The 14,197-nt window shown below is 41.3% G+C and overlaps 1 protein-coding gene across 1 annotated transcript; it reads left to right on the top strand.

Moving 5' to 3' along the window:
- Window positions 1-1,243: 1,243 nt before the first annotated feature.
- Window positions 1,244-3,312, top strand: CER1 (cerberus 1, DAN family BMP antagonist). The gene is made up of 2 exons (XM_081844682.1): window positions 1,244-1,741; window positions 2,908-3,312. Exons 1-2 carry the CDS (start codon window positions 1,247-1,249, stop codon window positions 3,199-3,201), a joined length of 789 nt encoding a protein of 262 aa, XP_081700808.1. The 5' UTR covers window positions 1,244-1,246; the 3' UTR covers window positions 3,202-3,312.
- Window positions 3,313-14,197: the final 10,885 nt, after the last annotated feature.

Raw genomic sequence — 14,197 nt, 5'->3', positions numbered from 1 at the left:
TTTTCTGGGGGGACGCATACCCCTAAACATTTTGTGAATCTTTGTACTTTTGTCCATTTACTGTATTTATTTTCCCCGATTAGAACTATAAAATGGTGATTTTCTTGAATAAAAATAAGAGTACATCTAAACATTTTTAGGAGGGGGGAGCACTCCTGAGGACAGATTTGATCCTAATTCCCAAGAAGTTGCAACAACAATTGGGATTTTTATCTGGGGTGTGAGTCTGATCTGGATATGCAGGTGTGTCTACACAGAATAGTTTGAAACTGATTTAGATGTGCTAATGGATCTCCCCAAAGCAAAATGTTTGCAGACATGGGTTGCATATAATACCCAGCTGCGGAAATATCATCTAGCCCAGAAGCATGATAGCTAATTTTGAAGGTGGGACTGTGCTGAGGTGGGAAAGGGGGTGTTATCTCTACTTACAACAAAAAGCAGGGCTGGAAGAATTTTGGCCATGTTTGTTTTTCGTTGTTGTGGGGCGTTTTTTTGTTAGCAGTAGTGACTGGACTGCTCCACACAGTATATGTTTTTTACAATGTTATTAGTTATCTTTAACATGATAGCCACTTCATAAAGTCACAGAAATCACTCTCTGCATAGCCGCATTAAATGCCACATTTAATGTCTCGCATTCCCCTCAGTATTTACCACAGTGTGTGCACCTAAAGTAAAAAGGGGGGGGAAGCTGTCTGTTTGGCCATAAATGCCATTGGAATTTTACAAATATAGGCACATCGTGCTCAGAGAGACGATTTAACCTTGCTTTAACCTACACCTACAAATGTGGCAGTCTTCCTTTTGTTGTGCTGAGCGGCCACATTCCTTTGTTGTGCTCTCCTGAGATATTCAGCAGGGCAGAAAGAAGCTAATACACATGTGGGAACTTTTCCACAGTTCCTAGACAGCAGCTAAACAATCAGTCCAAACATTTAAAATCACTCCCTGGCAGGGAAAACACATTTTATTGTAGATCCAAACTTTGAATACACATCCTCCAAGAGTAAAAAGGAAGGATAAGATGCCCTTGGCCTGGAGTCTGGGGTTAATGAGTGTTAATGGGTGTCACCTTCTTGGTCCCCGTTTTTTTATCTCTTCCTCATGCCCCCCCCCCAATTTGGAGCAGCTGGAATCTAAAACTTCAGACCCTGTGTATAAATATAGCAGTCTGCCTTCAGTCTTTTTTGAAACTGCAAGAAAGTGAGGAAGGGAAAAGCACGCCAGAATTTTTAAAAAGGTCATGTTTTTGTTGTTGGTCCAGATGATGCTGCTTTCATGGCTTGGAACAACAGAGCAAATGGCTGTACTGCAGAAGAAAAGGAGATTTCTACACCTCCTGCCTCAAGACAGAGATACGCTAGTGAAATATCTTAGGGGCCAAGAAGGAATTCTGGCAGATACTGGTTTGTTTGGGACACACCTCTTGGCAGAAATGGAGGGCGAGAGGCAAAATGGCCCAGAGGTGCCTAGGTTTCTTTTGGCCTATAAAGATAGCCATGCCCCTCAAGATTTGGGAAACAGAACTTATTCCACAAGCGCATCTCCGGAGAGAACGCAAAACGCTCCTTGCCACCCTCACAGGAAAAGGGAAGCAGAACTGCCCTTCAGGAAAGATGCCAAGAAGTTCTGGGACCTTTTCATGTTGAAAACCAAGTCACGGTCTGATGTGATTGTCCTTCCAATCAAGACAAATGAAATGTATCAGGAGACCTGCAGCACCATCCCATTCTCTCAGGTAAAGTTAAATCTTAAAATCAGCACTTAACCCAACGCTCCTTCTATATACTTAGGAACATCCAGTGAAGCTACTATTTGCAATTTTAATTTGCAAAATGGTTCACACATACACACCCACACACCCATAGTAACCCTGTGAGGCGGGCCATTGTTTTCCATATTTACAGAAGTGCAAGGGCTTATTGGCCTATGGTCTTATCAGTGCAAAATTTGCTTATGGAAGCAAAAAACATTACAAGTGTCTGTGCCAGAGACAGCCTGTAGCTTTGGGCTGCTAAAAAGTTTCGTTGCAATAGCCTGTTTGTTTGTTTGTTCTAGTTACAAGTAGGTAGCCGTGTTTGTCTGCTGTAGTTGAAACAAAATTAAAACAATTCCTTCCAGTAGCACCTTAGAGACCAACTAAGTTTGTAATTGGTATGAGCTTCCATGTGCATGCACACTTCTTCAGATTTGTTTGCTTTTGTTTGTTTTTATTAAAATTTACAAACACTTGGAAGCGTGTCAGTGCATGATTCCCATTTTATACCGATGGAAGTTTCAGAAAACAATATACAGTGCTAGATTTTAGAGCGCAGGAATGTATGCTTCTGCCTTGAATTTATTTTCATTTTATTTATCTGAGCTATTTCTATACCACTTAATCCTTGACATTTCTAAGTGGACACAACGATGATTAAAAAAAACCATACAGTGAATAAAATTATATATATATAAAAAACAGAAACTCTCCTAAAATGCCTGTTGAAATAGAAAAAGGGCCTATTCCCACCCCACCCCCCAGTAATTGTAGCAGCAAATATAAAAAGTGACTTTTTTATTTAAAAAAAATGTAATTCTGTATACAAGATAATGGTTTTATATGGAGCTGATGTAGCACACTAGTTGAATACCTGAGACATGTGCTTAGAAGCCCTGGCTCAAATCTGTTTAGCTGTGAACTCACTGGTAGTCAGATGCAAAGCCACTATTTCTCACTCCCCTATTGTAATATGGAAATAATATTACTGGCCCACTGCAGGGTGTTGATCTAAAGATTACTGAGATACATTTTGAATAATGGCTTCATATATCAAAAGTATTCCATATGATTCCATTTCTTGTATTTATATGCTATCTAATGAAGTGCCATAGAACGTGCTTTAACAGCGGTGCACTTTCTTTCAGAGCATTGCACATGAGAACTGCGAGGATCTGGTGGTGCAAAACAACTTGTGCTTCGGCAGGTGCAGCTCTTTTCACGTTCCCGGTCTTGAAGATCGCCTTTACACCTTTTGCTCGCACTGCTTGCCCACCAAATTTTCCACGGAACATTTGGAGATGAATTGCACAATCGCTGCTCCTGTAATCAAGGTCGTCATGATCGTCGAAGAATGCAAGTGTGAGGTTCAGAAAACAACAGATCCCAAAATGGGATTTCTGCACTCAGATCTGCATGCCAATGTGTATGAACAAAACTGAGCCTTTCAAAACGAACTTTTCTTAGTAGATTTTTATCACTGGTGAGACTAGCCAGGACTTCACTTTAATGCCAACACAACATCTTGAAGAAGCCTCTGGTACAGTTTGTGCAAGTGTAAGAGTGAGTGAATGAGTGAGTGAGTGAGATATTCTCCACACATGAGATTAAAGAGCTGAGTTGATCTATTATCAGCTACTACTATAGGTGCCCTTTACCTGTTTTTAGGTGCACACCACAGTTTTTCATGTGTGTAATTGTGATTTCTGACCGAAATTATGTCCCTGTTTATTTATTAGGTGCACATATACCCAGTTAGTTCAGCTGCACTCTGGGCACAACAATGCAGGAATGTGTTCAGGATTGCCTCTTAACTGATGGAGCAACCTAAAACTGTTTTAATTATCAAACCGAAAAAAGGGGGATTCTTTCTATGCAAATCTTTCTGAGCACTCATGGACAATAATACCTTGTCAAGCCATTTATCCTTATGTCCTTAGTTCTCTGAATAAAGCAACCAGAACTCAGTTTTTCTAACCTTTCATTACCAAAAAAAATCCCATCCGGATCAAAGGGAATTTTCAATACTGAGAACTTGACGGATTGGGCCCTAACTGTGAATATGCACCATTTAGAAAGGAGGTATAAAGAGGAAAACAGCAGCTGTAGTAATTGTTAATTAGATTAGTGCCTTAGCTATTGGGGGTGAGTGTTTAATTAACCCAGCAATGATCAGCTGCATGTAATTAACACTGTATTCTGTTATATCAAGGATGTGTTAATTGGATCTGATTTTCAGAGTCAACTTCCATATTCAGAGCAAGTTGAGCCCAGGTGCTAACGGAATATTGCTCCAAAAAAAGAAAGGAAGAAAAAAACAAATTCGAGTCAGAGGACAGTGGTCTTGTATACACCCCAGGGACTGTTAACTGTAGTCACATTTGAAACATAGGGTAACTGTTTCTGCAAAGTTCCCTTTGCTTTTAATTTGTCATAGTGTTCTATTTTATTTTACAGGATTTTCAGAGCTATTCCTAATTGCAGGGGGGGGGGAACAGTTTCCAATTATTGCAATGGTGCATCTTATACAGAGACTGTTAACTTTAAGACTTTTTAAATGAAGTTAATTGTCAGCCCCTAGAGTACACTTTTTCTCTGCTTTAGAATATCAGATTAATCACCACAAATACCTGCACAGTTTCAAAATGCCAGTAAAGTTTAATCAACACTGTTGCATGGTTTTTTAATTTTGGGTTGCTGATAGAAGAGTTCAGTTGGAGACAACTGTAACACCTTGAAACTCTGCAGCCCTTCCCTTTCAATGCCATCTAACTTTTATTTTAGCCATTGACACTGAAAGATCCACTGCTTGCAAGTTAATAAAAGTAGAATACTAATAATATAATTATTCAGGCCTTTTTTGTTATCAGCAACATATTAAAATTGACCATTTTGTCCATTATTAGATTTACCTGTTAATAGCTTCAAAGCATATATGATCTTGCTTTGTGAAAAAGTTGGTAATTATATGGTATTGCTTCTTTTAATGCATATATGTTAATAATTTAGGCTGCAGTCCTAGGAACTATTCGTCTAAATTCATGTGACTCTAGTAGCATGAGCAGCTAGTTGGCACCATGGATAGTGTTCTAATAAACCTCTAATAAACCTTAGGACATATTCACATGTACAGATGTATCACTGCGTGTCTCATCACCTGATAGTTCTAGTTCTCTGTAAAATGGCAAACTTGTGTCTCATCCGAACCATTTCAGGTTACAGGTGAGTCTCACATATGACTGAATACCCTGCCATGAACAAGAAAAGTACCGGTAGTATGTCAGGGGAAAAGACAAACTTCAACCCTTATCCTTAACATCTAATTTTCTGCGTACAAGGGTTTCTCAATATGTGGAACACCTTAACTGAAAAATACTGGTCAAGATAGCATGAGGTGGTTCTAGTTGTTGTTACAGATATTCAAGGAAGAACATAGTTGTTTGAGCTTGCTTTCCATGATATTCTTTGAAAAGCCAGTATCCCTTGCCATCATTTCCACCTTACAGGATTGTTGTGAAGATAAAGATTTTAAAGCATATATTGTATGCACTATGTCGGTAGTAATATTAGTGCATCTTCTGAACAAAACCAGTATTTTGTCACGAATATATAGGTAACAAAACAAACAAAACAAAACAAACGAATATATAGGTAATAAAACAAACTAAAATTTACCCATCCTCTCAATGTATAAATTTATCCCAACATAAGAATAGTTACCCACAGAATGTTCTTATTCAACTGCCTAAATAAATCTTACTTATTTCAATGCTGCTATATTCCAAATACACCTGATTAGGATTGTAACCCAAAGCATGTGTCCAGTGTAATTTTGGGGGGAATAGATGGTGGGTGTGCACAACTCCACCTTGATGTAGAAAACTAACGTCATATTAGTTCGGTTTTATGCATATCATTTGAAAGTGGAAAAATGTCTCTGGCCCATCAGCATCAGAAAAGTTTGCTAAATGCATATGTTTGGAGTGAAAAGCTCATGTGAAGGTATGCATATTAAAGCATGGCACGAAAAGGTGGAGATTCTGGTTTACAGATCATGCCTTAAATGCATTGGAAGGACCAAAACCTGCATTAGCATTGCAAAATATCCTGGTGTAGGAGGCTTATAGAACAAAGTGCCATCCCCTCTCTTGCAGGCTGCCTCCATAAGAGAGCATCAGCTGCCGCTACACATGGCATGATTTTAGCATGCTGATTTAATATTTACAGAGTGCCAATAAAATTTTTATGACGACAGCTGGTGGTTCCTGTGGTAATTTATAAACAACAACATAACACAGACATCAGGGAACTCCCGAGGAAGGTTCTGCATGGCTGTACAATATTTAGGAATATCAGACACAAGGTTGTTTTTCCAAACACTGAAAAGGTTTTTGTTTGTTTTTTTTCCCTCCTTTGCTTTGCAGGTTTTTAAGGATCATTGCAGAATGCATTGCTGAAAGACTTTCTGCAGCTGAACTGCACAGTTCAGACTTAAGTTTGTAGCACTCAAAAGTCATAATACCTGGATGCTTTCTCTCTCGAGGGCTGAAACAGCAGATGTGTATACAGAGTCTTCATTCTTCCTATACTGTACCAGATTTTCACAGGCCTGTTTCTGTGGACCTGATATGCCTGCAATTTCATTGTGCTTGGACAGTGCTGGATTTACGTATAAACAAGCTATAGCTTAGAGCCCCACTCTCTTGGGGGGCCCCCAAAAAAAATTAAAGGAAAAAACTGGATGTACATTTCCAAAATATAAGATAAAGAACAAAACTTACATTCAGCAACAGTGTTTTGTGTTGTGTAGGCTCCTATGATGTAAATAATGGGCCCTGTCTGCTAGCTTGCTCCCTAAAATATCACATATAAAGGGCCGCATTACCTTCAGTAGCTTAGGGCCTCATCAAACCTAAATCCAGCCCTGTGGTTGTAAGACCTATTAAATCTTCCAGACAACTTAATTCCTTTCCAGGAGAAGCAGAATTTCTCAGCGCTCCAACTGGTAAACCCATTTGGGACTGAGTCTTGCTCCAGCAAGGATCAGCGTCACAAGTCCTTTCCCCTACCAAGCCCTTTTTAAAATCAGCAGAATAAACGTTTTATTCTGTTGTATTTCAGCTCTCCCCCCCCCCCCTTTGGAGGCCCCATATATGATGCTGGGGTGCATGGCTCCTACAATTAACACCACATCACCCCCCACTGCCAAGCAGCATGGTTATTAGAGGGGACAAAGTTGTCACTTCATGTAACTAGTGCCAGGGAAGTGTGTGGAAAACAAGATTAAATACTCTCATTCACAAAGAGAGGCTCATAGTCTGTCTAACCTTTCTGATTCCTACTTTGTACTGAAGACCACCAGGCTCAACAAGATTGCAAACAGCCTGGGCATGAAGCTGCTGCTGCTGCTGCTTCTTCTTCTTCTTCTTCTTCTTCTTCTTCTTCTTCTTCTTCTTCTTCTTCTTCTTCTTCTTATTGCATTGAACAGCTAAGACTGCCATATCATTTAAAGGCACTATTCCACTATTTTTAAAAGCCAGCTTCATATTTCCCATTTTGTGAATCAAACTTTTTTCTCCACAGCCATTGCAATACAGAATTCCTTCTGAAGTTGTAGCTTTTCCAGAAAGAAAAAAAGTGAAATTTTCCAGTGTCCTAAATCAACAGAGATCTGATGAAGTGTGCTTCTTTCACTTAAATTTAGTAAAGATTTTTTTTAAAGATGCTAATTTTATATGAAGTGTAAATATCTGAAAAGTTATTCCATTAGGCAGAAGTCGTTGGATTGAAATATTTGATTCGGAAGGAGAGTCGATTAAAGTGTACAGTACTTAGTGTGATTTCAATGCCATGTTCAAACCAGTTCAAAGCTTGAAGCAAACTGCCAACGGACGAATTTTAACATGTCGTAAGAGCTGTGTAGGGAAGCGGATGGTGCTGTGGGTTAAACCACAGAGCCTAGGACTTGCTGATCAGAAGGTTGGTGGTTCGAATCCCCGCAATGGGGTGAGCTCCCATTGCTCAGTCCCTGCTCCTGCCCACCTAGCAGTTCGAAAGCACATCAATAGGTGCCACTCTGGCAGGAAGGTAAACGGCATTTCCATGCGCTGCTCTGGTTTGCCAGAAGTGGCTTAATCATGCTGGCCACATGACTCGGAAGTTGTCTGCGGACAAACGCCGGCTCCCTCCGCCAATAAAGCGAGATGAATGCCGCAACCCCAGAGTCAGCCACTACTGGACCTAATGGTCAGGGGTCCCTTTACCTTTTAAGAGCTGTGTACATGAGAAAGGGCCAGTCTAGCTGTGACATTCTGGATTAGTTGTAGTTTCCGAGTCACTTTCAAAGGTAGCCCCATGTTGAGCATTACAGTAGTCCAAGCGGGAGATAACCAGGGCATGCATGACTCTGGTGAGACAGTGCACAGGCAGGGAGCCACAGAGAGGCTGTTTTCAGGAGCAGCATGTGACAAACATAACATGTGCACTATTCTCTATGAACATAGAAGAGTTGACCATATGTGGAGTAACACCCAATCAGTTAATAATAAGGGTACATCTATTATTATTATTACTGCTTTACCTGTAGGTTTATAAATCGTTTAATGTGTCAATACAAATGGAGGTCGTTAATATTGCAATTGTTGTATAAGGGATTGTTATTTAGACTGGAGTGTAATTGAAATTACTAAGATTTTGGAACGCAGAAATAAAGTAAATCATCAAAACGTTTATTCTAGCATGCAGGGGGGGCACCTAAATTATATAATTTGGCATCTGAATGATTGGTATTAATAATTGTACTGTATTACAGTTTGGCATTGTTATAATGCGGCTATTATTGTAATTGAAAACTTGTTGTTGTTGTTGATGTTGTCCTGCAGGATCAGGCTAACCCGATGCTCCAAGCAGCAGGAGCAAAAACAAAACCATGCCCTTTGCTTCCGCGTTTTAGCCTAGCTGGCGAAGAGGGCGAGTTTACTTCTACTCGCGCCCGACTTCCGTCACAAGCCGCAAGAGGGCGCTGTGCAACCAACCGTCGCCATGGAGACCGGTCGCCGCGATCCTCTTGCTCGATAGCCGGATGTTCTGCAAGCCCGGAGCGCATGCGTAGCTTGCCGCTGTGGGTTTCGAAAGAACTGGGTTGCCCATTAAGAGGGGCGGTCTAGGGACTGGACCCTGGCTGATTCCATGGGCGTAGCCAAGGGGGGGAACAGCTGCCCCTCTTAAATCCTCAAAAACTATTGAAAAGCATTAAAAAGACTCAATTAACTGAGGTTCTGCCTCCCCTCCAGGAGAGGCCTGCCCCCCCTGCCCTTAATGTCCTCTTTTGGGGGATTTTTACCGGTGATCTCCCCCCAAAAGCTCAACAATTCCCCCACCCCCCAAAAAATACTGGGCTGTGGGGGGGGGGGAGGTAAGGGCATTGCTGTCAACTTTGCCCTTTTCTTGCGAGGAATCCTATTCGGAATAAGGGAATTTCCCCTTAAAAAAGGGAAACGTTGACAGCTATGGTGAAGGGATTACCGTAATTGAAATTGTTAAAGATTGGTACAGTATTTAAGAAATTTAATTTTTTGTAAAGATTCTATAAGAAAAGCAGAAAGCAGCAAGAAATATCAAGTAAAGGTATCGGAGAGGAGATCAGTGTAAATGCGACTTACGGTTTTGTTACATATTATTTTATTTTGGAGTTGTCTGCTTATTTTGGAGTTGTTTGTTGTAAAGAATGTATATTATGTGAATAAAATAAAATAAAAATGTTATAAAAAAATAAAAAAAATGGAAATGGAAAAAATAATATTCCTGGCTACGACCATGCCCCCATAGAATTGCTGAGCTGGAAGGGAGCCCGGGGGTCACCTGGTCCAACCCCCCTGCAATGCAGGCAACTTTCACCCAACATAGGGCTCAAATTAAGAGTCTCATGCTCTACCAACTGGGCTATCCCAGGATTGTTCCTAAGATAATACAAGACTCTTCATCGTTGTTGTTGTTTTACTGCACAATGCCATCCCTCTGGAAGTTTACACAGAGCAACGAGATCGTTTTTTTAGGCAGAGGTGGGATGGTCATCTGTCCTGGATGCTTTAGCTGAAATTTCTGCATTGCAGGGAGTTGGACTAGATAACTCTCATGGTCCCTTCCAACTCTACGATTCTATGATTTCCAAATTATTGGCCAGTCATATATTACAAGCCTTATTGCACGCCTTACGTTTCATAATAAAAATAGTTAAAGCAGCAGTCTGAGCTACGCTTGCCTGGGTGTAAGTCCCATTGCAGTCACTTGGACTTACTTTTGAGTAGACACAGTTTAGATTACACTGCTTAGTTGCCTTCCGATTACAGCCTTCCAGGTTCTACCTTTTCAGAGCTGTATTGTCATTCAAGATACACAGAATGCTCGACTCCATTAAATGGTGCAGCAGATATTGCCAGAATCTACCACTATATGTTAACAAGCCCCAACCATTGCTTATTGTGCGTTCCATCATGCATGTGTAGTGAATGTGAGATTTGAAATTGTTCTAGTTTATTTCCAAACTTGAGTCTAATCCTACTAAAAGCATGTATATTACAGCACTCACAATTTATCCAATAAGTACTTTTTTATTTTTACCAAATACATATCACAGTGCATGGTGATAATCTTTAAACTACCCATTTCATCTATTACAATTTAGGATCTGCTTAGGACTTTTGCTGGAGGGCAGAAGTCAGACTAATTTAGAGTGGGCATCGTGCCACTCAGACAGATGGGGGGTGACTTTCCATAGCCAAGAGATTGTGTATGTGCATCAGTTATGGGTGCTCAAGGCATTATTCCCAGCTGGGAGCAGCGAAACTGCTGTCCATTCTGAGCTGCTTATGGCGGCCAGCCATCGCTGATTTGTCTCAGGCCAGAATTCTCTTAAAATATTTCTGTTTCATAGCCACATAAGGGGAATTTGCTGGACTTGAATAATGTGTTGGCAAATTGTAGTTGACCTTATATTTGGCAATTTTTTTGTCAGAAAATAACTTTGCAGATGTGAAACGTGGGATACCCAACTTATTTGCATATTTCTGTTAGGATTCCCCCAAATATTTTGTGATCTGCAAAATGGATGGCAAGGATGCCTGCTGGAAATAATGAGAGCCAGCTGAATGCTCGTAGGAAATAATGGGAGCTACAAATTCTAATTGGCACAACTGGGTTCCAATAAAATAAAATAAAGCTACAAATAAAGCAAGGAATAGATTATTAGAAGGAACACATCAATACAGCCTCTAGAATTAGAATGATGGTACCTGGAACTGGGGTGATCCTCACCTCACTCCAGTTCCTCAAGGTCTGTCCTTGCTAATACCAATTATTGCTCACTATCAAACCACAGAGCCTAGGGCTTGCCAATCAGAAGGTCGGCGGTTCGAATCCCCACGGTCCCTGCTCCTGCCCACCTAGCAGTTCGAAAGCACATCAAAGTGCAAGTAGATAAATAGGTACCACTCCAGTGGGAAGGTAAACGGCATTTCCGTGCGCTGCTCTGTTTAGCCAGAAGTGGCTTAGTCATGACCCAGAAGCTGTACGCCGGCTCCCTCGGCCAGTAAAGTGAGATGAGTGCCGCTACCCCAGAGTCGTCCGCGACTGGACCTAATGGTCAGGGGTCCCTTTACCTTTACCTTTACCAATGTGATTAATGATATGTTCCATTCCTGTGGCACACTCCATCCCTTCTAAATATTATTTGTTTTATTCATAGGTTATTCTTTTATTTCAGTCATATGCAATTGGCATTCACAGCTCTCAGGAACTTCCCACTGATTCCAATGGGGTATTCTTAGCATTTCTGAGTCTCTAGTTGGAGGCATATTCCAGATTGCTTATCACAAGCGAATTGCCCCTTAACATATCATTCTGTACTCTGCACCCCTGCCATTCTTCCAGTGTCCATTTATATGAAAGAAGTGGGACTGTAACTTCTACTAGGGAGGATATTTACTCCAGAGTAATATGACCTACAATAAGCATGATCTTCCAGTATCTTCTCACACCCTGTTGCACTCCTGATCAGTGTGGTCCAAATATTTCCCTCCTCCTCAAAATACATCTTTAGTCCTCCTAAATATATTTACTCAGATATCCCACTACAGGAGTGCCAGCTTGGCCCCACAACCGTTGGTGCCCATCATGGGTGCCATGCAGCATGCATGAAACTGGCACCAAAATTTGTGGGTGCCCAGCCCCTTCATTTTGTGGGTGCTCAGGCACCCAAGGAGCTGGCATCTATGTCCCGCAGAGTTCAGCGGTACTTATTTCCAATGCTTTTTTTCTTTTAAAAAAATGTTTAGGGGTACTCTCATTTTCACTTAAGAAAATTGCCATTTTATAGTTCAAATTGGGAAAAATAAATACAGTAAATAGATAAAAGAACAAAGATTCACAAAATGTTTAGGGGTATGCGTACCCCTGCGTCACCCCAGAAAAAAAAGAACTGCTTATTTCCTAAAAAGCGTGTTTAGGATTGCACCCAGAAACCCACACTGGTGGCTGCAAACATGAGACCAGCTAACACTGTAACTCTGAATTCATGGTAACAGTAACATTCAGCCTACAATTGTATCACCATAAAACAATAAGAGGCATGTAACTATGAATGGACCTTTAAGCAAATGTTCCCAGGCATGACACTAATGTAAGTAGTTAGCATTGGCTCACTTAAAAAACACCCAACTATTTTGGAGCAGTTTCAGGGCCGGATTTAGGTTTGATGAGGTCCTAAGCTACTGAAGGTAATGGGGCCCTTTATATGTTCAGCTGTCCTTTGTCAACAACACATTGTCCCTGTTTTTTGTGTTGAATATATGCTGTATGGTAATTTATGGACCTAATAGGTATCTATGCCTGTTGTCTTTGTCCATGGAGTTTCCTTGGCAGGGATACTGCAGTGACTTGCCGGATGTATGGAAGTGAGAGCTGGACCATAAAGAAGGCTGGTCGCCAAAGAATTGATGCTTTTGAATTATGGTGCTGGAGGAGACTCTTGAGAGTCCCATGGACTGCAAGAAGATCAAACCTATCCATTCTGGCAGAAATCAGCCCTGAGTGCTCACTGGAAGGACAGATCCTGAAGCTGAGACTCCAATACTTTGGCCACCTCATGAGAAGAGAAGACTCCCTGGAAAAGACCCTGATGTTGGGAAAGATGGAGGGCACAAGGAGAAGGGGACAACAGAGGACGAGATGGTTGGACCGTGTTCTCGAAGCTACCAGCATGAGTTTGACCAAACTGCAGGAGGCAGTGGAAGACAGGAGTGTCTGGCGTGCTCTGGTTCATGGGGTCACGAAGAGTCAGACACAACTAAACGACTAAACAATAGGTATCTAAAGCCATTTGCACATAACAAATAGGAGCCTACACAACACAAAACACTGTTGCTGTATGTAGGTTTTATTTTATTTGTTTTTTATCCTATATTTGGGAAATGTACATCCAGTTTTTTTTTCTCTTTAAATTTTTGGGGGGCTCCCAAGAGAGCGGGGCCCTAAGCTATAGATTGTTTAGCTTATACATAAATCCGGCACCGTTTGCACCCAGAAACCCACGCTGGTGGCTGCACTCATCTGACACTGTAACTCCGAATTCACTGTAACAGTAGCATTCAGCCTGCAAATGTAACACCACGAGAGAGTAAGAGGCGCTTTAAGCAAATGTTCCCAGGCATGACACTAAGGTGAGAAGTTAGCATTGTCTCACACTAGACAAGAGTTTCAAAAGCATGGGGAAAATGCAGAGAATATTTCACAAGACAGTACCCTAAAATACATACCTGGACTTGTTTCGATTAATGTCTGCTGGAGACTTTGTGGATATTTAAGTTATAATTAGAAAAATCTTAATAACTATTCATAAAGGAAACAGTTTATAAGAAAATAAGGAGGCCAGATAGAGGATAAAGGAAGTCTTTTATTTCGTTGTTTGTATTGTTGTATGTTATGCTCACTGTATGTTATGTTCACGTTTAATGAGGGTGGATTGTGTATTGGGGGGGGTTATGTTATGTTGTAAATAAAATTCCAATAAATAATATTTTTTAAAAGAGAGAGAGAGAGAGAGAGAAGTTAGCATTGGCTCGCTTAAAAAACACCCAACTATTTTGGAGCAGTTTGGATCCGCAACCGCAGCGCGCCGAGGTTGTTTGCAGGCGGCGCCTCTCAGGTTTGCTCACAAGCAAGTCCCACGGGGGGCTTAATGCTCCCAAGGAAGTTTGCGCTGGGTTATTATGATGACAGCTTCTTCTGCTCTGCCCGCCTGGGACACAGCAATTCCTCCACTTCCGTAGCTCCAGGCTTGCTCAAAGACTTCCAGCTCTGGGCCAGGGAGAAGCGAGCCCTCCGCCCGCGCTCCCGTTGCTAGGATGCCTGCAAAAGCGCCAGGAAGTCGCTTTGACAGCAAAG

This window comes from Podarcis erhardii (genome assembly GCF_964252035.2).
Source record: "Podarcis erhardii genome assembly, chromosome: 17".
Classification (NCBI taxonomy): Eukaryota; Metazoa; Chordata; class Lepidosauria; order Squamata; family Lacertidae; genus Podarcis; species Podarcis erhardii.
The sequence above is the reverse complement of the archived record's forward strand: the minus strand, read 5'-3'. Positions and strand labels throughout refer to the sequence as shown.